The 25,982-nt window shown below is 39.2% G+C and overlaps 1 protein-coding gene across 4 annotated transcripts in view; it reads left to right on the forward strand.

Annotated features, from left to right (window-relative positions):
• The first annotated feature begins 148 nt into the window (after nt 1–148).
• Nucleotides 149–25,982, forward strand: part of ANKMY2 (ankyrin repeat and MYND domain containing 2) — a 51,821-nt gene continuing 25,987 nt past the window's right edge. For 2 of the 4 annotated variants that reach the window (XM_014478698.2, XM_005897370.2), the window contains exons 1-5: nt 149–478; nt 8,981–9,045; nt 15,101–15,239; nt 18,096–18,194; nt 24,320–24,480. In XM_014478698.2, the coding sequence (XP_014334184.2) occupies nt 412–478; nt 8,981–9,045; nt 15,101–15,239; nt 18,096–18,194; nt 24,320–24,480 (531 nt within the window). In that variant the 5' untranslated portion in view covers nt 149–411. Of the gene's footprint in view, nt 479–631; nt 1,161–1,195; nt 1,365–8,980; nt 9,046–15,100; nt 15,240–18,095; nt 18,195–24,319; nt 24,481–25,982 lie in introns of those variants that run through there. The other 2 variants (XM_070369764.1, XM_070369765.1) reach the window with 2 other exon arrangements.

Raw genomic sequence — 25,982 nt, forward strand, 5'->3', positions numbered from 1 at the left:
TATTGTGTGCCCTTAAATATCTGAACCGGAAAGAGTGGCTTGGGGGAAACGTGCAAGAAGCTTTTAATTACCCCCCAGTGTTTTTCTCCATTTGGTTTTTCCTCCCCAGGCTCTTCCAATGGGACAGCCTCGCTGCTGCCTCCTGCAGCTCCTCCTCCTTACTGGGCCAACGAGGCGCGGGGGGCCGGGACTACCGCTGGGCCTACGGAGACCGCCCGCCCGGCTCGCCCGAGCTCGCCCGCTGCTCGCCAGCGCCTGGAAGGAGGAGAGAATTCGAATGCTTCCGCGGTTGGCTACTTAGTGTCTTAGTCGCAAGTTGCCTAATATTGCGGCTGGCTTTCCTAATACAGACACGTCGTTTCTTTTTAGTACTCCCGAAGACACAGAATAGCCGTCAAGCTGGCGGAAGCAATGGTTCACATAAAGAAAGGCGAGCTGACCCAGGAGGAAAAGGAGCTGCTGGAAGTCATCGGAAAAGGTGTGGGTGCTGGGCTGCGACGGGGGCTCTGCCTGCCTGGCCGGGGAGGGGAGGGAGGGGCGTGGCGGAGCCCTTGCCGCGCCCCAGGCCCGGCTGACCCCAGGTTGCGGTTTTCCGAGGTTGACACCCTACCACCGGGAAACAGCGCTCCTCCCTTTGGTCTGGGACGAGTTGCGGAGGCGGAGAGGTGGGGAGGGAGAAGCGCAGCTGGGACGAGAGCGGAGGTTGCAGACATTCGTCCTCTGAATCAGCTTTTAGAAGGCGGCACCTTTCCGGGCTCCACATCGGATAATAAAGAGCCACGTGGGGGTGGGGCCTCAGAATGTGCATTCTTCAAAACTCCTCAGGTGAATTGACCACAGTCCGCCTGGGCGATAGTGGCCGTAAAGTTTCAGGCTCATAGACGGGTGTCTACAGGGCCATTTCGACTTCCGGGGGCCGAATGATCTGGATCCCTTGGCTGTCTCCGCCCCCTTTTGGGGGGTGGAGAGAGCTCCTAAGGAGCAGGGTTCTTTATAAGGGCACAAAACGACATCTGTAACTTGCCTCATTGAGGCTTCTGCCTGCAAGGCCTCCCTGGCATCCTTCCAGAAGCCCCGACCGCCGCAGAAAACTCGCGCGAAAGCGAAGGGGTTGAGGAGGCGTCCACACCGCTTGGCGCTCTGGGCAGGGCTGCGATCTGGTAATCGCTCTCTGCGCGCATTCTCTTCCGTTCTCCGAACGCGAGTCCCAATTCCACCGCTCATGGTACTAAGGAGGGAGACGCAGGCCCCGGGGACGAGCCAGAAGCCATGTGTCCCCTCAGTCCCCCAGCGGATATCCCAGAAGAGTTTATTGCCAAGTCCCGTTACCTGGCAGGGGACAACAGCATGAATACGTTGCTTCGGTACTGTCACCACGCGGGGATGGGGATGCGTGGGAACTGCGGGCGTTGTTCACGTGGCTGTTTTAAGCTCAAGAATGAGCTTGCCCTAGATCGGGATCGGCAGAGAGGCTGGTCATAATGACATAAAAAGCTTCCCAATTTCCAGTCTTTCTAAGTAACATGGCTCAGATCTAGACCTACAGAGAGAGAGGAAGGCAAACTTTATACTGACAAGGAAAGTCCACTCGGAAAAGAGAGAAAAATCAGATTGGAACTCAACAGGTGCTGATGACCTGAGCCCACCCGATGTGACCTCAAGAATTTTAAGTCAGTCACAGCTGTGTGTTTGTCATGATAAGTGTTCTTTGCCCAGAATTTGTGGGCCTTGGAGTTAGTGCAATGTGTTTGTTCAGCGTGGTTCTCGCTGACCTATTTGGCACGCAGTCTTTCTGTTCTGCCTATCTCTGGTTAATTTCTCCGTGCTTTTGGTGGCTCTGGGATTCAGCTCCCCAACCATGTGAGTCTCAGCTCTGTGCCAGGTACAGTGCTGGGCAAAAAAGGAGACAAAGGATCAATTTACAATCCACCTGGGATACAAATGCTGTTTTTAAGCAGTCCAGGGCTATCACCTTCTCTCAAAAGTGTAAACAAGAGAGCAGTTTTGTAAAGTGGGTCTCTGAAAGGTGTAGATGGGGTGTGTGTGTGTGTGTGTGTGTGTGTGTGTGTGTGTGTGTGTGGGAAGGGGAAAGCTTGGATAAATTACTGAGTGTCCACTAGTTTTTGTTTGTAAAGATTAAATGAAACAATTGATGTGAATTTAGCCTGGTTAACCCTGTGATTTTTTTTTTTTTTTCTACTGGGCTCACATTGTTCAACAAATTACATGGACCCTCTTTCAGCTATTTATTGGGTGCAAGCTGATGAGGAAAGAAGTGTGATGGACTTAGTATGTGATACATTCTTGTCAAGTGAAGGTCGGTGGGACATCACCGTACTCTTCAAAAAGTAATGAGAAAACTGTAGCTGACCTTTACCGACTATTATCATGGGTCTGGCATAATTCTTAGCACTTTAGATGTATCCGTGCATTTAATCTTCATAAGCTAGGAATACAGACTTCTCTGTAGCTTAAAAGGTAAAGAATCTACCTGCAATGCAGGAGGTCAGGGTTCGATCCCTGGGTTGGGAAGTTCCTTTGGAGAAGGGGATGGCAATCTACCCCAGTATTCTTGCCTGGAAAATTCCATGGACAGAGAAGCCCGGTAGGCTACAGTCTGTGAGGTCGCAAAGAGTTGGACACGACTGAGCAACTAAGACACACGTAACACTTTACAACATTTTAAATGAGTTAGTATATATAAAGTATTTAAGATATTGTGTTGGCTATGATTATGGTAAATATGGCAGTCTCTATTTGATAGATAATAAACCAAGGAATTGAAAAGTTAAATAGCTTGCCCAATGTAACACAGGTAATAAGTGGCAGAGCAGAGATATCATCTGGCCCACAGTTGTAGAAACATGGTGGACTTGAAAACAAACTAAACAAAAAAATGAAAAAATGAAATCAACACCATAGCAGTCCATACCATATCTTACTCACTCTGTAAGGTAATTGCATTAAAATATTATCATCTGTCAAGTTAAATTAATTTTAATTGTAAGTGATTTTGTAGTTTTGTGTGCAAGTGGCTCAGGGGTGAAGAATCTGCCTGCCAAGCAGAAGACAGTGGGTTTAATACCTGGTTTGGGAAGATCCCCTGGAGAAGAAAGAAGCAACCCACTCCAGTATTCTTGCCTGGGAAATCCCATGGACTGAGGAGCCTGGTGGGCTACAGTCCATGGGGTCCCAAAGAGTTGGACATGACTTAGCAACTAAACAACAATTTGTAAAAAAAATTGTTGGCTTATAGCCGAACAAAGGTCATATAACAGAGCTTTTATTTGTACTCATAAGAAGCCTTTTTTTTTTTTAAAGAAGTGAGTACAGTTCTGATATTTTTCCTCCTTTTGGTACATTTCTCGACTTTGAGAAGCACTGGATTAGTCAGTACTAGTCTGTGAAATTAACAATAAATTTCTAGCCAAGTGTGACCTGTCACCTTGGCCAGTCTGAAATAAGCTCAGCAAAGTTTTGAATGTCTCCATCCTGCTAATCACTGCCCTCCAAAAGTTAAGCAGATTGTAAGGGGGACTTATAGCCCAGAGAATACCACATATGGCACTGGACACTTTAAGAACAATTTCTTCTTTTGAGTGAATTCATATGCTAGCTACTCTACAGGTTGTTTATTTGTTGGAATGCCAAGAAGAAGTTCCAGATGAAACTGAGAAGCTGTTTCTCACATATCCATTTAAATTATAGTCACTGACAGCATCCATTTCACAACATTTCAGAAGAGAAATGAAATCACTGAAGCACAGTTTAGTGGCTTATATTACTTGTAGATTGAGCCATTCTTCCAAGTTCTGATATCTTTTTCACTAAACACTGAGGAAGCACTGTTTCAAAATAAATGAAACCTCCTTTAAGAATATAAACTAGAAGGTCTTTCATTACTTATCTTGTTAATACTTGAAATCCCTGGAGTCAGTATTGCTGATTTCACGAGAAAGTAATGTACTTTCTTTTCTTTTTCTCCTTTTCCATTATTTGTGTTAAAGGAGCTATGAAACAGGCTTGAACAATAAGGTTTATTCTACCAGTCTTACTGGAGTATAATTTAAGTATGATAAACGATGCATATTTAAAATGCACATTTTTTAAAAGAGAGTTTTGACATAAGTATACATCCACGAAACCTTCACTGCAATCCACACAATGACCAGTTGCGTTACCTCAAAAGATTCTGCATACCTTTTATAATCTGCCACTCCCTCCAACCCTGTCTCTAGGCAACCACCGATAGGTTTCTGTCACTGTTGGTTAAATTTATTTATTCTAGAATTTTATAAAAGTGGAATTATAAAATAAGTACAGTAAATAATCCCCCCCCTTTTTTTTTGCATGACTTTTTTCACTCAGCATCATGATTTTGAGGTTCATCTGTATGGTACCAACAGTTTGTTTTTTATTTTCTTTTTTTATTCCCCGTGTATAGATGTATCATTATGTGCCTATCTGGTCACACTTAGGGACATTTCAGTTATTTCCAATTTGGGACTGTTAAAAAGATCCTGCTCTAAGGTCCTGTGGAGTTAATACGGTTATTTCTAGTGCCTCTGATACATAGAAAGATTCAGTTCAGTTCAGTCGCTCAGTTGGGTCTGACTCTTTGTGACCCCGTAGACTGCAGCATGCCAGGCTTCCCTGTCCATTACCAACTCCCAGTGCTTGCTCAAATTCATGTCCATTGTGTCAGTGATGCCATCCAACCGTCTCATTCTCTGTCATCCCCTTCTCCTTCCACCTTCAATCTTTCCCAGCATCAGGGTCCTTTCCAGTGAGTCTGTTCTTTGCATCAGGTGGCCAAAGTATTGGAGTTTCAGCCTCAGCATCAGTCCTTCCAATGAACATCCAGGACTGATCTCCTTTAGGATGGACTGGTTTGATCTCCTTGCAGTCCAAGGGACTCTCAAGAGTCTTCTCCAACACCACAGTTCAAAAGCATCAATTCTTCTGTGCTCAGCTTTCTTTATAGTCCAACTCTCACATCCATACATGACCACTGGAAAAACCATAGCCTTGACTAGACGGACCTTTGTTGACAAAGTAATGTCTCTGCTTTTTAGTATGCTGTCTAGGTTGGTCATAGCTTTTCTTTTAAGGAGCAAGCATTTTTTAATTTCATGGCTGCAGTTACCATCTGCAGTGATTTTGGGGCCCCCCAAAATAAAGTCTTTCATCATTTCCATTGTTTCCCCATCTATTTGCCATGAAGTGATGGGACTGGATGCCACAATCTTCGTTTTCTGAATGTTGAGTTTTAAGTCAACTTTTTCACTCTCCTCTTTCACTTTCATCAAGAGGCTCTTTAGTTCTTCTTCACTTTCTGCCATAAGAGTGATGTCATCTGCGTACCTGAGGTTATTGATATTTCTCCTGGCAATCTTGATTCCAGTTTGTGCTTCATCCAGCCCAGCATTTCACATGATGTACTCTGCATATAAGTTAAATAAGCAGGTGACAATCAATATTCAGCCTTGACGTACTCCTTTCCCAATTTGGAACCAATCTGTTCAATGTCCAGTTCTAGGTGTTGCCTTTTGACCTGTATACAGATCTCTCGGGAGGCAGGTGAGGTAGTCTGGTATTCCCTTCTCTTTAAGAATTTTCCATGGTTTGTTGTGATTTATACAGTCAAAGGCTTTGGCGTAATCAATAAAGCAGAAGTAGATGTTTTTCTGGAACTCTCTTGCTTTTTCAATGATGCAACGGATGTTGGCAATTTGATAAAGATTCAGGTCTCCTAATAATCAATTATAGCATAGAGTTCAAAAACAAATTTAAATTCAAATACATAGAAACTGTTAACTATATGACTGGGCAGGTTTTATAACCTCTATGGGCTTCCTTGTGTTCATTTACAAAACAGCTCTTTTAGATTCTATTTTTTTTTTATGCAGTGATTCATAATCCTAACTTAAGGACATTTGGTTACAAAGTCTAAAAATAGATACAAGTAGGAGAATTTAGAAACTTTACACTTAAACAGAGTCAGTATTTCAAAATGCATGTTGTAATTAAAAGTCTATTTAAAAATACATTTATAACTGTGTATTTATGACTAAATCTGTATCCACATATTATTTTAAAATCCAGACACTTTATTTTATACATGATTTTACTTACACATAAATGTTATAGCAACTAACAAGTCAAAGAGTTTTTTTAAATACTTAACTTTGATACAGCTTCCTCACAAAAAGACATTCTTTTTGGGAAGTGGAGGGAAAGTCGTTCAGTCATGTCTGTCTCTTCCAGACCAGAATACTGGAGTGGGTAGCCTTTCCCTTCTCCAAGGGATCTTCCCAACCCAGGGATCTAACCCAGGTCTCCCACATTGCAGGTGGATTCTTTACCAGCTGAGCCACCAGGGAAGCCTAGAACTCACACATATCCAGATCTCATGACCATCTGATGGGTTGCTGGGAACAGAGATGTCATGTTTGTTTCTCCCTTTTTGTTTGTTTTGGCAACTTCTTGTGCTCAGTGAGACCAGTAGTCCCAAACTAGAAATTAGGAGTGTCACAATAAATTTTATTATGCTGCTCTAAATACAAATAACAGGAGCATCTAGTGTGCACAGAAGTTGTACTCTCTACCCTACACCAAGACAAGCCCTTAGTCTTAAGAGCTGTATGGGATGGATGTTATTATTTCTGTTTCATCGATGGGAACACTGAGGGTTTTATAGGACTTGTTCATTTTTAGAGTGATGCTAAAAGGTCTGTGGTGTGGTATAAGAGAGGGCAGTAACAGTGAGACTATCACACTTACCGTGATCTCTTTTCTGCTAAAATGCTGGTCCATCCAGATAAGTTATCAGTCCCACCCTAATGGAGCAGGTTAGGTTGTGTTTTCTTCTCTGGAGTAATTTGGAGAAAGTCTCACAAGGGAACCAAATCATTAAATATTACTTTTCTTCATTATAGGTCTGTTCATTTTTGTCTCCAGTGAAATGTCTCATTTCCTATCCCTCTTTTAGTACCACATTTCTTCATCTTAAGAGTTTGTTAACTGAGATTTAACACATTTCTTTCTCGAGGAAAGCAATTAATCTTTTAAACTTAATTGCAAAATATTGTTTGAGAGTCTCCTATATGCACAGTGAGGAATGGCCAAAAAAAAAAAAAAATCCTTCTGCGTTAACCATTTGTCTCCCATTTCCATGCTTTGTAGACTTGTACAGTTTCCCACTAATGTCATTAAATTAGGAACACCAAATTAGAAATCATTGGAAGTTTCGTTTCTTGGGGGTATTGTGCTCATGTGTTTTCCAAAATCTGTTTTCATTCTCTGGATTCCCAAACCATTTGAGAAAAGTTTTCTAACCATGGTCCCTGCATTTCAAAAGAGTAACTGGTATTCCATGGCGTGTGAGTGAATGCCTCATCTTTTTTTTTTTAAATTGCCCTGTGACTGGACAGATTCAACATGCATTGTTAGCCCTTGGGCTCAACTTTTATAGAATTATTGGCCTGTTCCCTAACCTGAGCCAAGGTTTTATGATTGTAATTCCCATCTTCCCCCTAACATATAGAAGGCTTTGGCATGATCACAGTCCCTATAGTATTCTCCCTTTACTGCATAAACATCTCTTGGTTGGATGAAAAGTAACTTCAGTTATTCCTCAGTGGATAATGAGGTTCAACTGAAGCATCTTCCTCAAGTGAAATTGGGATGCTAGAGTTTGTTTTAATTCCTTTCCAAAGATGTTTGAGTCTCTGGTGAGAAACCATGGGTATGGATAAGGTTCTGTACAGAACCTGCTTGCATGATTGAAGGCTTTCCCCTCTCTCTCTGTAGCCATAGCCATTCAACCAGTGATACCAACTGGCCCTCAGATGGACCGCAGGATCAGACAAACGAACTATTGAGAGAATAGCTGTCATAGTCCAGGGCCGTGCAGATCACTCACTTGACATTTCCCCAGCCGAGCTGTTGCAGCTTCAGTCTAGGAGACATTTCTGTGTCTCCCCTCTGTTGGTGAGGAGCACTCAGATAATGTGCCTAAGAAGCAGATCAGGTAGAAAGAAGCAGGCTAAACTTGATTCTGCTTTCCACCTTTAACTCTGGAAGAACTGCAGAGTTTAGCATATTCTTGAACTATAATTCTAAATTTAAAAAGAAGAAATAATTCCTCATTGAGAATGCTTCAGTTCTTCCATGTCCTTTCAGAGGAGAGGCTTAGCTCATCCTTTCTCCCTGAGAACGTGCAATTTCATTATCCTGTTCCCCTTCACACTAGAATTTTTTTGGCAGAACGTGTGGTTGGCTTCTACTAATGACGATAATAGCAACATTTTCTCCTGAGATTGCTTGCTTCTGTCAGTGTGTCTTATAGACGGCTGGAAAACCTGACAGTTGTGGCCCAATTACAGCGTATTTACAAATTTACAGAAACTGACCTTTAGTTTTATATCAGATGACTTTCAGTATGAGAGTCTGAATCCTGGCTGTAACGGCACTTTTATACAGTACCGGGCTTTAAAGATAACGTTTACCTCAGCATTTCCAAACCAAGAATTCTATTACAAGAATGCCATCAATTCACAGGGCCTAGTGGTGACAAGGTATATAAATACTGACTGGATTTTGAACCCCAGTTATTACACTGACTGCAGTTTAAGCTTTAGATGGTGGGTTGGATTAGATGCCCTTTAAGATTGTTTCAGTATTAAAAGTCTTAGGCCTTGTGGTTTTTGTATTACTGCCAAAAGGAAAATGCGGCCAATTTAATATACTCTGAGGCCAGTGGAAGTAAAAGCAAGATGGAGCTATTTTAGGCTCTATGAATCTGTTCTTGGGAATAATTACTTTGTGGAAGAACTACTATGTGATTGATGTTTTATTTCTTAATAACCTAACCTGACTCATCTTAGTTTCACAGATAATCCTTTAAAGTTTGTTTCCTTGGCATTAGATTCTTTTCTAAAGATAAATACTTTGCATTTTCTTTCTTTCCTTTTTTAAGGTACTGTCCAAGAAGCTGGAACATTGTTAGGCAGCAAGAATGTTCGTGTCAACTGCTTGGATGAGGTAAAATTTAAAATGTTTAATAAGATGTTTTACTTCCTATGAGAATAGATAATGTATAAAATCTAATAATAAGAGTTGTTTTCTAGCATTTGTCCTCAAGTTATATTAAGCTCTAAAGCAAATATCAGCAATACAGGTTGCAAAAGACAAATAGCATGTAAAAAATGTTTAATTTTACTGGCAATCAAATAAGTGACAATTAAACCAATACTATATCATTTCTTATGAAGTATGGGAAATACTGGACTTATATATGCTAATGGATTAGGTATAAATTGACATCACATTCTGAAAAAAATTTTTAGAATATTTCTCGTTTTTAAACATGCATACCTTCGATCCAGCAATTCTCCTAGGGAAGGTTAACTGAATCTAAACTCTACATTATAGAACAGTTGCTGTCCAAAATAACTTTCTGAGATGATGGTAATTTCTCTTCCAAGCTGTCCAGAATGGCAGCCATTAGCCATGTGTGGCTAGTAGCTACACAATTATGCAGGGCAGTTCTAATACTACAGACAGTTAACTGAATTTCTGTTTCTCACGCAGAAAAGGAAGTGTTTTGTTAACCCCTTACCCACACATGGATAGCAAAACTAATATCAGACAAAATAAAGCAAAAGCAAAAAACAAACAAAAAGATGAAGACTCTTTGCTATAGATCATTAAGAATCCTCCAAGAACATGACAGCCTTAAGCCTTCACTAATAAGCCTATAAGCTTTGAGGTTCAAAATGAAAAAGACAGAAATCAAAGGAGAAATTTGTAAGACCACAAAAGCATCTTCTGGTTAAGTAGAAGTATTCAAGAGTTGGAAAATTGGATAACCTAACAGTCTCTGCACTGTGTATAAGACAGATACAGTACATCCCCATTTTACATGGAACACTGGTAAAAATTTGCCTGTGAATGATACTAATTTGTACAGGAAAATTGTAGCTAATTTTGAACAAGGTCACCAAATGTAATATAACACTGAAAATAAAAATTTGATCCAAATAATAAAACATATAACCTGAATGTGTGTTAAAATTCTGAATAATTCTTGGCTAAAGGAAGAAATAGAAGTAGAATTTACCTACTATTTACAGCTGAAAGCACGATATTTATCAAAAGCTACTGTTGATCAAAAACTGGTGTCATGTGGCCAAAATCATATTCAGAGGAAATTTCGTAGCATTTATTATTGTACTTTAAATCTTTGTGGTGGTCTGTGCTTTCAGCTCATGAAATTAGATGAAAAATAATATTCTCAGAAAATACAGGAAATGAATTAAGAAAAAATCGAAATAAAAAATTTTAAAAGTCATTAAACATAAGCAACAAGAGAAAAAACAAAAATGAAAACCTTTGTACTTCAAACCACACCATCCAAAAAAGTAAAAAGAAAACCCACAGAATGAATGGTTTTACAGATCCTATCTGGTAAGGGATTTGTAACCGAAATGTGTTAAGAACCCCTACAACTCAATAATAAAAATTACAAATCACCCTATTTAAAAATGGGCAAAGGATCTGAATAGACATTGCTCCAAAGAAAACATACAAATGGCCAATATGCACATGAAAAAAGGCTCAAAATTAGCTGCCAGGGGAGTGCAAATCAAAACCACAGTGAGAGGCTACTTTATACCCACTGCTACTGCTGCTGCTGCTAAGTCACTTCAGTCGTGTCGGACTCTGTGTGACCCCATAGACGGCAGCCCACCAGGCTTCCCCGTCCCTGGGATTCTCCAGGCCAGAACACTGGAGTGGGTTGCCATTTCCTCCTCCAATGCATGGAATACCCACTAGGATGGTGAAAATAAAAGAGATGATAACAAGTATTGGTGAGGATGTGGAGAAACTGGAACCCTCATGCTTTGCTGGTGGGAATGTAAAATGGTGCAGCTGCTCTTTAAAATGGGTTGACAGTTCCTCAAATGGTTAAACATAAGAGTCATCGTATCACACAGCAATCCTAGGTATATAACTAAGAAAAATAAAACATATGGCAATACAAAAGTTTTGAACTTGAATGTTTATAGCAGCATTATTCGTAACAGCCAAAGTGCCGAAGGTGGAAACAGTTCAAAACATTAGTCAACTGATAAGTGGATAAACACAGTTTGGTATATCTATGCAATGGAGTATTACTCAGTTATAAAAAGGAAAGACATCCTGGTGCATGCTACAACATGGTGAATGTCGGGTAAAATTCTGCCAAGTAAAAGAACCCAATCAAACAAGACTGTGAATATTATGATTCCATTTATGGGAAAATTCAGAAATGAGCAAGTCCAGGATACAGAAAGCAGATTCGTGGTTGACTAGGGCTGGGTGATGGGATTGGGTGGGGGCCAGTGGGAATGACTGTCAGTGGGCATGGTGTTTCTTTTGGGTATGACATAAGTATTCTAAAATTGATTGTGGTGATAGTTGTTCCACTCTGAAACTACTAAAAATTATATAACTGTAACGTTAAATGGGTAAATCATATCACAATGAAATTGTTTACAAAGAAAAGATAAAGTTATCAATTTAAGATCCCCTGCCCTCCAAAACATAGACAATTAGGAAAGTAGAAGCAAGAAAATTATATGTATAAACACCAAGGAAGTAAGTGAGAGCATAACTGCAGTGAGAAAAAAAAAATTGTCATAACTTTTATATTTAAGCTAATTCATTTGAAAACCTATATGAAAGTAGTGATTTTTGTAGAAACATTAAAATGAACATATTCATCTCATATAGAAGTATAAAAATGGAAAATAAAATATTTGTGTAAATGTATCTAACTGCCAACTACCTTTTAAAGCTATAGACCTGAGTAAGTTTTACAAAATGTTCAAGGACCATTTAATTCTCATTTTACACGGATTGTACCATTAATTTATAAAAATATGGGCAGATGCCCAACTCATTTTGATAAAATAATCTTAATGCTGATGCCAAAATAGGAAGAAGCCCAAGCAAACTGTGGGCTCAATGCACTTTTTAAATAAGGATTCAGAAACACTATATAAAATACTAGCAACTTTATCCAGTGGTGTAACAAAAGAATAATAAGACTTAACAAAGTAAGGTTTCTCCAAGATGACAGGATGATTCAAATTAGAAAATCTTATGTAAAACACTATTTTACAAAGTAAAAGAGAAATATATAGATCATCTCAATAGATATTATAATGTATTTGATAAAAGTTAGCTACTGAGGGTAAACACTCTTTAACAGATTAAGGTAGAATGGCTCTTCTGTAGCTTAATAAAAGAATAAGTTTCTGGAAACCCTCCACAAGCACTGGCATCCTATTTAATGTTTAGGATGGGGAACACATGTATACCTGTGGCGGATTCATTTTGATATTTGGCAAAACTAATACAATTATGTAAAGTTTAAAAATAAAATAAAATTAAAAAAAAAAAAACTAGCTGAGTGGCTCTCAAACTATAGGGTGCATAGAGAGGTAGGGGGAGCTTATGGAAAATGTAGACTTCTCTATATTGTATTAAAAATCTGGTTTTAACACGAAAAAAAAAAAAAAACATTAGATACACTCCTATACTATACTATCCTATATATGTTTAAACCTGGAGAAGGAAATGGCAACCCACTCCAGTCTTCTTGTCTGGAGAATTCCATGGACAGAAGAGCCTAGGGGGCTACCATCCATGGGGGTCACAAAGAGTTGGACACGACTGAGTGACTAACACACACACGGAGCACTAGGATCGAGACAGAGAGGTCCTGGACATTCTGTGAGTCAGCTGCACACAGATTTGGCCTCCTAGGTATTCCTTGAACACAGAACGCCAAAGAGTTTTACTCTTGCAGTCTCTCTACTGGAGCATTCTTCTCTGTTTAGTTGCTGAGTTGTGTCCGGCTCTTTGCAACCCCACGGACTGTAGTGCACCGGGCTCCTCTATTCATGGGATTTCCAAGCAAGAATACTGGAGTGTGTTGCCGTTTCCTTCTCCAGGGGATCTTCCTGACCCAGGGATCAAACCTGCATCTCCTGCTTTGGCAGGAGGATTCTTTACCACTGAACCACTCAGGGAGCCCATTCTTCTAGTTATTCAATATTTACATCCTTCCTCCAGGACTTTGTTCAAAATGCCACCTTGTCAGAGCCATATTCTTTGACGGTACTTTTAAAGATAATAACCTCCTCTAACCTAGTGGCATTCCCTCTCAGCTTATGCAATGTTGTCTCCCTATAGCGCTTATTATCACCATCTGCCTTGTGACCCCTACTAAAATTTAAGTGCCCAGGACTTAGACTTCAGGGGCTTGGGCTTTGTTCATTGCTACGCACAGTGCATAGGTTTGTCTGACATAGCTTAGGCACTCGGTAAGTATTTGCTGAATGAATGCTTTTTTTAATGATAATAGGATTATAACTTAGTAGACTAATATTGATGAATTCTTTAAGAGTTACGAGAGAGAAACTTTAATTATTTTTAATGTCATCATATCTAAAGTTTTTAAAACTACTCCCTTATCATTTTCCCATTACTACTGCCAAGAAACTTTTGACTACTCCTACTAATTTGCCTCTTGTACAACCTCCCAATAATTCTCATGTCAACATAACCTCTGATAATATTGAGGATTATGTTCATAAGAATAGTCTAGAATCATTAAAAACAATTCAAATTATGTTAGTATTCTAAAATTTTCCAAAAATGAGATTATATATTTTAGAGAGGTTTTTACCCAAAACAACTGAAATTCCAGCACTCAGAGAGTCTCTCCTGGGTTCTGAGAAAATTTACTTATAGGAAACAGCTCATTTATTTATCCACCAAGTGGTTTTAGATAATTAACATATACGGTTGGATGTTCATTGGATATGGACAAAACATGTGGAGACTAAACAGTGTGGCCTGGTGTAAACACTACTGACCATTTCTCCATATTCATATAATCACATATATGACCAAATCATATTTAGGATTGAAATATAAATGTGATTTTGAGGATCATTGTTTTAAAATTGAGGGTACTTTAATATGCATTTCCTGCATCTTCTTGTTCTCATTGGCAGTAGTAATTCATGAAACTCTTTAATTCAGTAGATACAGATGAATTCAATCAATACATAATAATATTCCATGCTATGGATATACTGTATTCAACTTTCCCCTTGATATGTATGCTATTTATCTTAAGGTTTTTCCTTACTTTTTTCTTTCTTTTGTAGTGCATTTGTATCTCTTTGTTCCATTTGTTTCTTCAAGAGCTATGTGTAGGCGGGATGAGAGCTCTGATAAATTTAGTTTCAGTCTTGCCCTGGCCATTTTATTAGTTAAGTGAGGTTGAGCAATTCTTCTCTGAATCTGTTTGCTAATCTGTTGAAAAGCTGAAGTAATGAAACTATCTTTTTCTTTAAAATTTTTTTTTAATTTTTTAATATAAATTTATTTATTTTAATTGGAGGCTAATTACTTTACAATACTGTATTGGTTTTGCCATACATCAACATGAATCCGCCACGGGTGTACACATGTTCCCAATCCTGAACCCCTCTCCCACCTCCCCCCCCATACCATCCCTCTGGGTCATCCCAGTGCACCAGCCCCAAGCATCCTGTATCCTGCATCAAACCTGGACTGGCGATTCGTTTCACATATGATAATATACATGTTTCAATGCCATTCTCCCAAATCATCCCACCCTTTCCCTCTCCCAGAGTCCAAAAGACTGTTCTATACATCTGTGTCTCTTTTGCTGTCTCGCATACAGGGTTATCATTACAATCTTTCTAAATTCCATATATATGTGTTAGCATACAGGGTTATCATTACAATCTTTCTAAATTCCATATATATGTGTTAGTATTGGTGTTCTTCTTTCTGGCTTACTTCATTCTGTATAATAGGCTCCAGTGAAACTATCTTTTTTCCTCAGCAGTTTATAGAAGATCCAAGTGGCAAGTGAGTATAAAAATGTAGATTATAAAGATGGTTTTATTAATTCATTTTATTTTGTGTTCTAACTTAATTGCATAAATTGTTCATAGGCGGGGGAAAGGTAAATAAGTAAAATTAATATTTTTTTCCCTTTCTGTTAAAGAATGGAATGACTCCTCTAATGCATGCTGCATATAAAGGAAAACTTGATATGTGCAAATTACTTTTACGACATGGAGCTGATGTAAATTGTCATCAACATGAACATGGATACACAGCCCTCATGTTTGCTGCACTTTCTGGTGAACTTTTCGCATGTATTCTAATACAGTAATAATAGTCACCTATACCAATTTGTTACAAGTTTATGTATATTTTTTCATTAAGTGTGTTTTTGTTGTAGTAATTTTAAGATCATGTCTTATGGAAAGACATGATGGGAATTGGTTTTGAAAAGGTACAATGTATGAAATACATTATACAGTTAATTTGGTGATGTTTCTTTAGTTATTTAAATCAACTGATTCTGTTGATGGTATGCTTTGTTTAGAGCCATGAAGCTTGATCTTTTATTCTTACAAGTTAGTTCCTTTGATGTTCTATAGTTTTATATTTTGAAGTAATACTGAAGCTTCTTTGTTGTTCTCTTGACAAAATAGCTGCTACGATAGAGCAGTTTGCTTCACTGACATTTCTGTATGAAATAGGGTGATCTGTTTAGAAACTTACTCTGATTCATGTTTCTTATAGTTTGTAGAATGAAGACAATTTGGGAAGTATCTAAAATTAAGTGGAATTATTTGTACTTGTTACAGTTTTTAAGAAATATGTAATATAATATTATCATGCTTTGAAAGCAGTAATCTGTAGTTTTTTAATCCTGGAACTGGAAGGCATTTCTAAGCATAACATAAAATATAGGCTTCAAAAAGGGCAACAGTGCCTAATTTGATTACATAAAATCTTAATATTTCCATATGTAGAAAATACCCTACATAGAATTAAAATATAAATTAAACAATATGGAAAATAGTTATTACATGTCTTAAAGGGTGTTCAGTTCAGTTCAGTGACTCAGTTGTGTCCGACTCTTTGTGACCCCATGGACTGCAGCACGCCAGGCTTCCCTGTCCATCCCCAACTCCTGGAGCTTACTCAAATTCATGTCCATAGAGTCTGTGATGCCATCTAACTATCTTATCCTCTGTCGTCCCCTTCTCCTCCTGCCTTCAATCTTTCCCAGCATCAGGGTCTTTTCCAGTGAGTCAGTTCTTTGCATCAGGTGGCCAAAATATTGGAGTTTCAGCCTCAACATCAGTCCTTCCAGTGAATATTCAGGACTGATTTCCTTTAGGATTGACTGGTTGGAGAGTCCCTTCTCCAACACCACAGTTCAAAAGCATCAATTCTTCGGGGCTCAGCTCTTTTTATGGTTCTACTCTCACATCTATATGTGACTTCTGAAAAAGCCACAGCTCTGACTAGATTGACCTTTGTTGGCAAAGTAATGTCTCTGCTTTTTAATATGCTGTCTAGGTGGGTTATAGCTTTTCTTCTGAAGAGCAAGCATCTTTTAATTTCATGGCTGCCATTACCATCTGCAGTGATTTTGGAGCCCCAAAAATAAAGTCTGTCACTGTTTCTATTGTTTCCCCATCTATTTGCCATGAACTGAGGACCAGATGCCATGATCTTAGTTTTCTGAATGTTGAGTTTTAAGCCAGCTTTTTCATTCTCCTCTTTCACTTTCATCAAGGGCTCTTTAGTTCTTCACTTTCTGCCATAAGGGTGGTGTCATCTGCATATCTGAGGTTATTGATATTTCTCCCGGCAATCTTGATTCCAGCTTGTGCTTCCTCCAGCCCAGCGTTTCTCATGATGTACTCTGCATAGAAGTTAAATAAGTAGGTTGACAATATTCAGTCTTGACGTACTCCTTTCCCAATTTGGAACCATCTGTAGTTCCATGTCCACTTCTAAATGTTGCCTCTTGACCTACATACAAATTTAACAGGAGGCAGATCAGGTGGTCTGGTGTTTCTGTCTCTCTAAGAATTTTCCACAGTTTGTTGTGATCCACACAGTCAAAGGCTTTGGCAGAGTCAATAAAGCAGAAGTAGATGTTTTTCTGGTATTCTCCTGCTTTTTCAATGATCCAGCGGATGTTGGCAATTTGATCTCTGGTTCCTCTGCCTTTTCTAAATCCAGCTTGAATATCTTAATGGGTGATATCATTATATATGTAGGGTTCTTATAAATCAATTGGAAAACAACAAATACTACAGTAGACAATTAGAAAATTGAACAGGAACAAAAGAAATACAACTGACTAAAAAACTCAAAACCACTCTCACGAACAGAGAACATCAGATTAGGACAACAAATGCTAGTTTTTCACTTACAGTATTGGCAGAGGTTAAGGAGGATGATGAAGCCCAGCATTGGCGTGGGAACTTTTTGTGCACTGTTTTGGGAAGTGCACATAAGCCTAACCTTGTTGGGAGGCTGCCTGGTAAAATGCATTTAAAATATACATAACCTTTGATCCTACAGTGTTTTCCAGGAACTGTTCCTAAGGAAATCATAATTCAAACTTGCAAAAAGTAATGGAAAATGCTATTCACTGAGTATAGTTTATAATAGCAAATGATCTATAATCATTCCTATAGTCAAAGAATGCAAATAAAATAACCGTGAATGTTTAAACAGGACAGAGCGTAGAAAGATAGGTCCTCAACCGTCAGCAGTTATCTCAGGGCCTCTAGGAGTAAGGGAGGGGATGAGTTGAGGACATTAGTGAGGACTTTGATTCATTTTCTTTTTTCTCTCTTTGTTTTTGTTATTTTGTTTTGACTTTATACTAAGCAAGGAAAAACATACTTTGTCTTGTTTTTTAAAAAAGTGATATTCAGTTCTGTGCCATTTTTGTACTACTTCATGTTTTCTATTCTTTTCTAGAAAATAAGGTTGATTTCTCTGTGGGTTCTGTCGCATTTTACTTTTTACTGTAGTTATGATAAATATTTTGGGAAAAATGAAAATATTCACCAGATAGAAACCTGAAACTAATTGGGGAAAAAAAGAGTGTGGATTATTTAAAAGGCAGTATTTGAATTGGGCATTCCTTATTTTTAACAAATGTTTCTTTTTAACTCTAGGTAATAAAGACATCACATGGGTAATGCTAGAAGCTGGTGCCGAAACAGATGTTGTCAACTCTGTAGGAAGAACAGCAGCTCAGATGGCAGCCTTTGTGGGTGAGTTTTTAGGACAGTTTTACATTAGGTTATACCCCAAATTTCCCCCATGGAAAAAAAATGCCACTTTGCTTCTCAGAGTGTATATCTGTCACGTGTCCTTTTTCAAAAGCAAACGTTTACGGTTTTGTCTAACTTAATGAAACACCTAATGACATTTTGGAGAACATGAACAAGCTGTTTCAAATTTCCACTCTGAGATAGAGAGTGTGGTGAGGCCTTTCTGTTGCAGTCAAATGCTCGAATGAGAATAGTTTACTCCTCTAAGGAAGTAGTTAAACCTAGTATTCAAGAATAAGAACTGTGGAGTCAACGATCTGGGTTGAAATTCTGTTTGTACCACCTAGTACGAAGTTACTTAATGATTTTGATCTTCAATATAATGGTTACATGATCATTAAAATAGGAAATGGCAACCCACTCCAGTGTTCTTGCCTGGAGAATCCCAGGGACGGGGGAGCCTGGTGGGCTGCCGTCTATGGGGTCGCACAGAGTCGGACACGACTGAAACGACTTAGCAGCAGCAGATCATTAAAAGGATTAAATGAAATGATAGACCTAAAGAGCTTTAACTGTAGCTCTCAATAAAGGCCATCAGTTATTCCTATTTATAATAATTATAACAATGATTAAGAATGAGTATTAATGATAATACAACATACAGCTCTTTCAGTATCATCCTCAGCAACCATCAACATTTATTGTATGTGTCCAGTATTTCTTGGTATGTTAATCCTGTTACTTGATAGAGAGGGTTTAGAAGAGAGTGGGAATGAATATTTGATATTTGGTATTTTGGCCCCACTGAGTTGGCAGTTAGCAGAGTCCACTGATAGAAAAGCAAAATCAGAAACATCTGATTTATTGGGAATACAGTAAATAGCTTTGTGAGACCTAATGATTCATGAAACAGATATTTAACATTCACAACCTATAGATCATGCACCACTCTAGATGCTTTGGTGAATAAAACAGGATATTTGTGTATTTATGGCACTAAGTGGCTAATAGGAATGACTGTGAAAATACACTCCGGTGGATGACTTAAGGGTTCCATAGAAATACATCAAAGGGAGGGATCTTCTCTCCCATTCCAAGGGAATGTCAAGAGAGAAATTACTTTTAAGCTGAGATATAGGGGGAATTCGGAGAAGGCAATGGCACCCCACTCCAGTACTCCTACCTGGAAAATCCCATGGACGGAGGAGCCTGGTGGGCTGCAGTCCATGGGGTCGCTAGAGTCGGACACGACTGAGCGACTTTCGCTTTCACTTTTCACTTTCATGCATTGGACAAGGAAATGGCAACCCACTCCAGTGTTCTTGCCTGGAGAATCCCAGGGATGGGGGAGCCTGCTGAGCTGCTGTCTCTGGGGTCGCACAGAGTCAAGACACGACTGAAGCAGCAGCAGCAGCATAGGGGGAATTAATCAGGTATGGGGGACAGTTAACTGTATATGGTATTAAAATTTATTATTGTGTTACTTAAAGCTACTCATAATAGGTACAGTTGATTAAGTCAAACAGTCACAGAGTCACTTTTTTTCACAGCTCTATGAAAACAAATATTCTTGTTTTATTTTAACTCATTTTCAGGAAGATTTGAGAAAGGTATGACCTTGCTGAGCAAATTGCAGAGAAATATTTGTCTCTCATAGTTAAGGGCTCCCTGGTTGCCACCACCTCACCTCTCAGCTAATTTTAAGGGTGTCAGTGTAGTAAGAAAAGAACATTAAACTAGGAATCGTGAGACTCATATTTTACTTCATGTCTGCTCCTAATTATTTCCAAGATCATAGGCAAATCCCTTCACTGCCACATCTTCAGTTTTCTGATATGTACAGTGACGCCAGGGAATTACATGATCTGAAATTCTGTTTAACTCTGCAAGTTTTCATTATGTCCACGATGTAATGAAATAGAGCTCAGATAGAGGTTAAGTGTCTTTCCCCAGACCACAGGGCTGAAAGTACTGGAGGAGTTTGTGTTTCAACCATTAATAGAATAGTTTTCTTTTTCTCCTTTTTTTTTCTTTTAATACTACCATGTTAATAAAAATCTAAGGTACAAATGTCTTCATTTCCATCCTAGAGTGAGGGTAATGTTTTCATTCCATTTTAATCTATTTAGACTAATTTCATAGAAAATTGCATTGCACCCTTTCAAATTGACATTATATTTTCCTTACAGTTAGTCTTATTAAAAACTCATTCTCCCACTTTTATTTCCCTCAATCAGGTCGATACATATACATTTGTATTCATATGTGCAAGATTTTTTAATCTTTTCAAAATATGGTCATAGAAATATATTCTTCCAGCACTCTTCCTGCCAGTATACCATGGAAGTCCCTTACGTGATGGTTTGTGTGTTTTCTGGTATTTCCTTAATGTGATTGGCCTATCCTTGTTAGAGTACGTTTCCTTTCTGTTTTTATTAACTTAAAAATCAAGAATGCTTTTCTGTTCTACTAGTACCTACTCTCCTATTCACAATGCTCCCAGTTAAACCTGTATTTCTTAGTTATTATCTAGAAATGAACAAAACTGTAGCTGGTGCCTCACCCTTAAGGTATTATATTTGCCCATTTAGCAACCCCAACAAGATTAAATCATTAAAACTCAATTTATTTCTCCACATTCCCTGTGTTTGTCAGGCATCTGGACTTTCCTTTCCTCCTCCACCACTACCACGAGGTGTGGCCTTGGCTGAGACAGTCTAGAATTTTTAGTACCAATGTATCATTAGAATGTCATCCACGGTGTGTTCTTTCTCCTTTAGCAGTCCCCGCCATCTACAGTGTAATTTCTCTTGTCATGCTGTCTCCACCCATTGGGATTGACTGTCTCTGCTACCAAGGGCTGTTGTTCTTTCTCCACACTCTCTTTTCTCCTTGCTCCATCTTGATCATTGTTCTCATTTAGCGTTTGATTATAGGACCTTCTCAGATCGCACATGATTTGAAACCCATCATAACCAAACCTATCTTTTTCTCTGAAATGCAAGTTCTATCTTGGCTTGTTCCATGATTCTTGTATCATTGCTCTGCTCTCTTATATGTAAACATGACTCCACAGTTTTCTAAATCCTGGTTTTGCAAGTGCGAATGTGATTTGTCTTTGTCAGCTTTTTGTTTCTTATGCTAGAAGTGTGTTTCAATTTCAGTTTGTCCTTGAAAGTAAAAAATTGTACTGGATGTGTCTGATTGTATTTATGTTCTCATTAATCCTGCCTAGGACTGACTCAGTGAGCCCATTTAGTCTAGAAGACTCAAGTCCAGTGACAGTAATGATGGAACACAAAGTGGTCCCCACCCAGCTCCCACTCCCAGCACTTATTTTCTGTATTAATAGTACTGTTTTATTTGCGTGTATTCCCAATTCATAAATTAAAAACTAATAAAGCTAAATATTTAATAATTTCAGTTATAAAAAATGAAATATACATTAAGAACTTATAAAGATAAACTTTAAATATATATGTATATCACTCTGCTGCTGCTGCTAAGTTGCTTCAGTCGTGTCCGACTCTGTGCGACCCCAGAGATGGCAGCCCATCAGGCTCCCCGGTCCCTGGGATTCTCCAGGCAAGAACACTGGAGTGGGTTGCCATTTCCTTCTCCAATGCATGAAAGTGAAAAGTGAAAGTGAAGTCGCTCAGTCATGTCTGACTCTTCGTGACCCCATGGTCTGCAGCCTACCAGGCTCCTCCTCCCATGGGATTTTCAGGCAAGCGTCCTGGAGTGGGGTGCCATTGCCTTCTCCTGTATATCACGCTAACAGAAATTATTGATGGATTATTTAAAATATCAGAATAACCTAAGCAATATCTAAAATGAGAAAGATAAATCTTGAAAAAAAACAACATTTTTTTTTCCTTCTCACGAAGGTGTAATTTTAAGAAATGCGTAGTCCTGTGATAGTGTCATTGTTATATAGCCATTATTTTTACGCACAGATATTTCCAACTGCTAACAAGGCTTTTTCTGAGTATCCTCATTAGGGGACTGCTGAGAAGATGTAAGTTACAAGCTAAGTCTATGTTTTTCTCTCTCTCTGATTCTTTTAACTTCAAATTTTCCTAGGTCTCTTTATATATTGAGAAGCTTTTTTAGAGTATCTTTTTTTTTAAAACGGGAACATCTATCTTTTTATTGAAGCTGGCTGTGTTTTAGAGCTTCCCTGGTGTTTTAAAAAAGCAGTGCAGTTTGTCTTCATCTGTAGTTGCTTCACGCACAGCTGTGAATTCCTGCACTCTGTTATCTGTGTCATGTTTTCATGCTGCTTGCAATATATTTGCTTGATGGTCATTTTCCTCCCTTCTTGAAAATTATGTAGGTAGAAATAATCTTTCCAAACAGAACACTTTATATTTTTTAGTATTTCTTGTTACTGTTTGACTTCTCAAGGTATATATAATGGAGATTTCTGGTGTAGAAAAAGAAAGTGATGTCTCAGTACTTACAAATAGCATCAAACACCAAAATGATACGTGATCGCTACTAAAATTTGCTTTCAAATCATGACTGTGTTGTTTTTATCATTTGTTTAATTATTAGTTCTCCATCCATTTCTTTTCTTTTCTTTTTTCCCCCCGGATCTGTTTTTTCCAGCTCTCTCATCTTTCCCGTAGTGATTTCTGTATCCTAATTTTTAATCTATTTTGAGATATTTTATCTATTCATCTTCTGCATTACTATTTTAGTTCTCCATTGTAACCAGGATTACCCTTCTCAGTTTGTCTATTACCTTTTAAAAATGGAATCTCTCTGTGGTCCATGAGAGTCTCTTTACATACAGTAATTGAGCTGCTTAAGTATTCTTTGATGGTTTTCTTTATGGTTTGGTTGTGGAGTGGTTGTAGTAGATGTTATAGTACATGTTCCACGGAAGAGGCCCTCTGTTGGAGACATTGTGTAGTCTTTCGAGATTGGATCCACTTGGGTCTGCATCTCCTAGGCAGTCAGGTAAAGCTGACAGGGTCGTGGGCCATGAAGGGCTGTGCCATCTCTCTATACCTCTGGGCCCAGGGTCAACAAACCAGGAAATATTTCAGCCTCTGCTGAGACACAGCTCTTGGGTTATCCTCAAACTCTTGGGCAAGCTGAGAACTTGACCAGCCTCAAAGATCCGCCTGGACCACAGTGCAGTCCCCCTGCAAGTCACCTGTTGTCAGCAGGATTGAGCAGATGCTCCCTGGACCATACACAAGTGGGCAGAGGCCACACGTGCCACCCAGAGCAGACCCCTCTCCAGGAGCCCTGGCATCTGGGTCTGCTCCGCAGAACTCTTTCAGCCCTCATCAGGCAGAAAGGAGGAAGACGTCTGTCTTGCAGAGATTCCTGGAAAAGCCTGCAATTGCAGATGTGCCCTGCTTGTCCAGAGGGGCCACTTCCTTGCTCCAGAGAAGTAGTGGAGAGGGAGCCAGCGGGGAGGAAGCAGCAGGGGCACACAGTCAGGCCGCCAGCTTCTCCAGGGAAGGTTCTGCTTTCCTGGAACAGTTTTTACCTCTGGGGATTGGCTTCCAGAAGTGGCACAGGGATCTATGAGGAGCTACAGTGTGGATTCCAAGCGTGTGGATTCCAAGCTTATGGAAGCAAAACCTTTTTCTCTCTTTCATTTCACAAAAAGGCCAAGCTTTTCTCAAATCCAAGGGGAGGAGAGATTAGCTTAACAAAATGGGTAGTAATTATAATGACAATAAGAAACTTAATACAGAATAAATTTAAATTTTGTGTAAAGAAAGCCAGATGTGATTAGGGAAGAACGAACATCATTTGTGTAGGAGTGGAAGAAGAAACATTTAAATTATGCACAACTTTTATTAAATATTTAGGGCCAATTTTAAGTAGAACACTGCTTTTTTATTATTGTTGTTGTTATCCGCATAATCTTCTTATGTATTGTAGATTTTGTGTCTTTAAAAGGGGATTATTTCTTGGCTTCGAATAGCATGCTTACAGATGTTTCCTAAAATATTTGACCTCTCCCCTTCCTCCTCTACTCTCCTAAAAGTTAAGGACGCTGACACATGTTGACTTGAGAAAACAGAACAACATAATGAAAAAATGGAAAATGTCTTATTTTGAATGATAAAACAATACATTTCCTATTTTCCTATTAAAAGGTCAACATGATTGTGTGACTATAATCAACAATTTCTTTCCTCGAGAGAAACTGGATTATTACACTAAGCCCCAGGGACTGGATAAAGAACCGAAACTGCCCCCAAAGTTGGCAGGCCCACTGCACAAAATTATCACTACAACAAATCTTCATCCTGTCAAGGTACTGTAGTTTATCGTATTTGCTGTCTATTTAAAGTGTGTGTGTGTGCACGCGTGCGTGTGTGCTTAGTTGTGTCTTACTCTTTGCGACCCCATGGACTGCAGCCAACCAGGCTCCTCTGTCCATTGGAACTTTCCAGGCAAGAATACTGGAGTGGGTTGCCATTTCCTTCTTCAGGGGATCTTCCCAACCTGGGGATGGAACCCCAGTCTCCGGCGTTACAGTCAAATTCTTTACCATCTGAGCCACCAGGGAAGCCCATTTATATATTGCTTTAGAATTTAAACTGCTCTTAGTATATGGGTCCTAATTGTCTTGGGTTGCTTTTTGTTGATGTAAAACTTGTGATAGGCTCTCCCGTTCAGTTGATACAGTGAAGTAGTGCTCCTGTTTGAAACCTATAAGAGAGTGGGGACACAGACCAGAGCAAGAGGAAGACCAAGGCAGAGAGGTGGGTTCAGCCACAACTTAGCTTCCACTTCATCTCACAGTGAGCTCTGTTTATGAGTGGCTCCAGAGAGGCAAGGAAACCAGGGTTTCCCGTATCAGTACGTCATGGTTGAAGTCTGTCCCTGGGGGAAAGGACAGCCGCCCAGATGGTGCCAAGCGAGGTGGTTCTCTCTGGATGAAGGGAGTTCCCCGAGGAAGGAGGCAGCTCTGAGCCATTTCAGCCAAAAGTCCCAGTTGCAGGAATCTGGTATATGGGCCTGGTAATGAGGCTCTGGGTGAGGGACCAACAGCATCCAGTACAATAATTATCCTTCCAGGCAGTGTTTGGAAGTGTAATCATGAACACATTTCTTTCCTGCAAGTAGGTATCTGATGCATTTAAGTAGTACAGTTCTTCCAGTAAATAGTCAAATCACACAGATTTTCAAACTTTGTAAACCAACTCAGAAGTTCACATAGCATACCTGGGAAACTTCAAGGGTTATCCTGAACTATTCCCACTGCTATTTTCTTCATACTTTATATATGACCTTTTTGCTTATAAAATGATTATGTTTTGAAAAATTAATCCAAATGAATATAATTTTTTCATGAGTCAGGAAACAGCACTGACCTTTTTCAGACTTCAGTGTCTGCCACATGCCTTCATTCATAATGTATAGATTTGATAGTAACTCAGAGCTATTTGGGGGTTTCTTTGGTTTGTTTTTTAATATTTATGTATTTATTTGACTGTGTTGGGTCTTATTTGCGGCATGTGGGATCTAGTTCCCTGACTAGGGATTGAACCTGAGTCCCCTGCGTTGGAAGTGCAGTCTTAGCCACTGCACCACCAGGGAAGTCCTGAGAACTCTTTGTTGAGCAAGATGTATGTTGGGTCAAAATCTGAAGCTTCCCCTTAGTGCAAGGTGTTATTATAATGTACTGAAATGGATTTCCTTAGTCTGTTACAAAAGAAAAATCTGGAATATACTGATCGTCATTAGAGTAAGTGGACAGCTCTCATGAAGTAACTCTTTTGAAGACTAACACACACTTAAAGATAAGTTATA

This window comes from Bos mutus, chromosome 4 (genome assembly GCF_027580195.1).
Source record: "Bos mutus isolate GX-2022 chromosome 4, NWIPB_WYAK_1.1, whole genome shotgun sequence".
Taxonomy (NCBI): Eukaryota; Metazoa; Chordata; class Mammalia; order Artiodactyla; family Bovidae; genus Bos; species Bos mutus.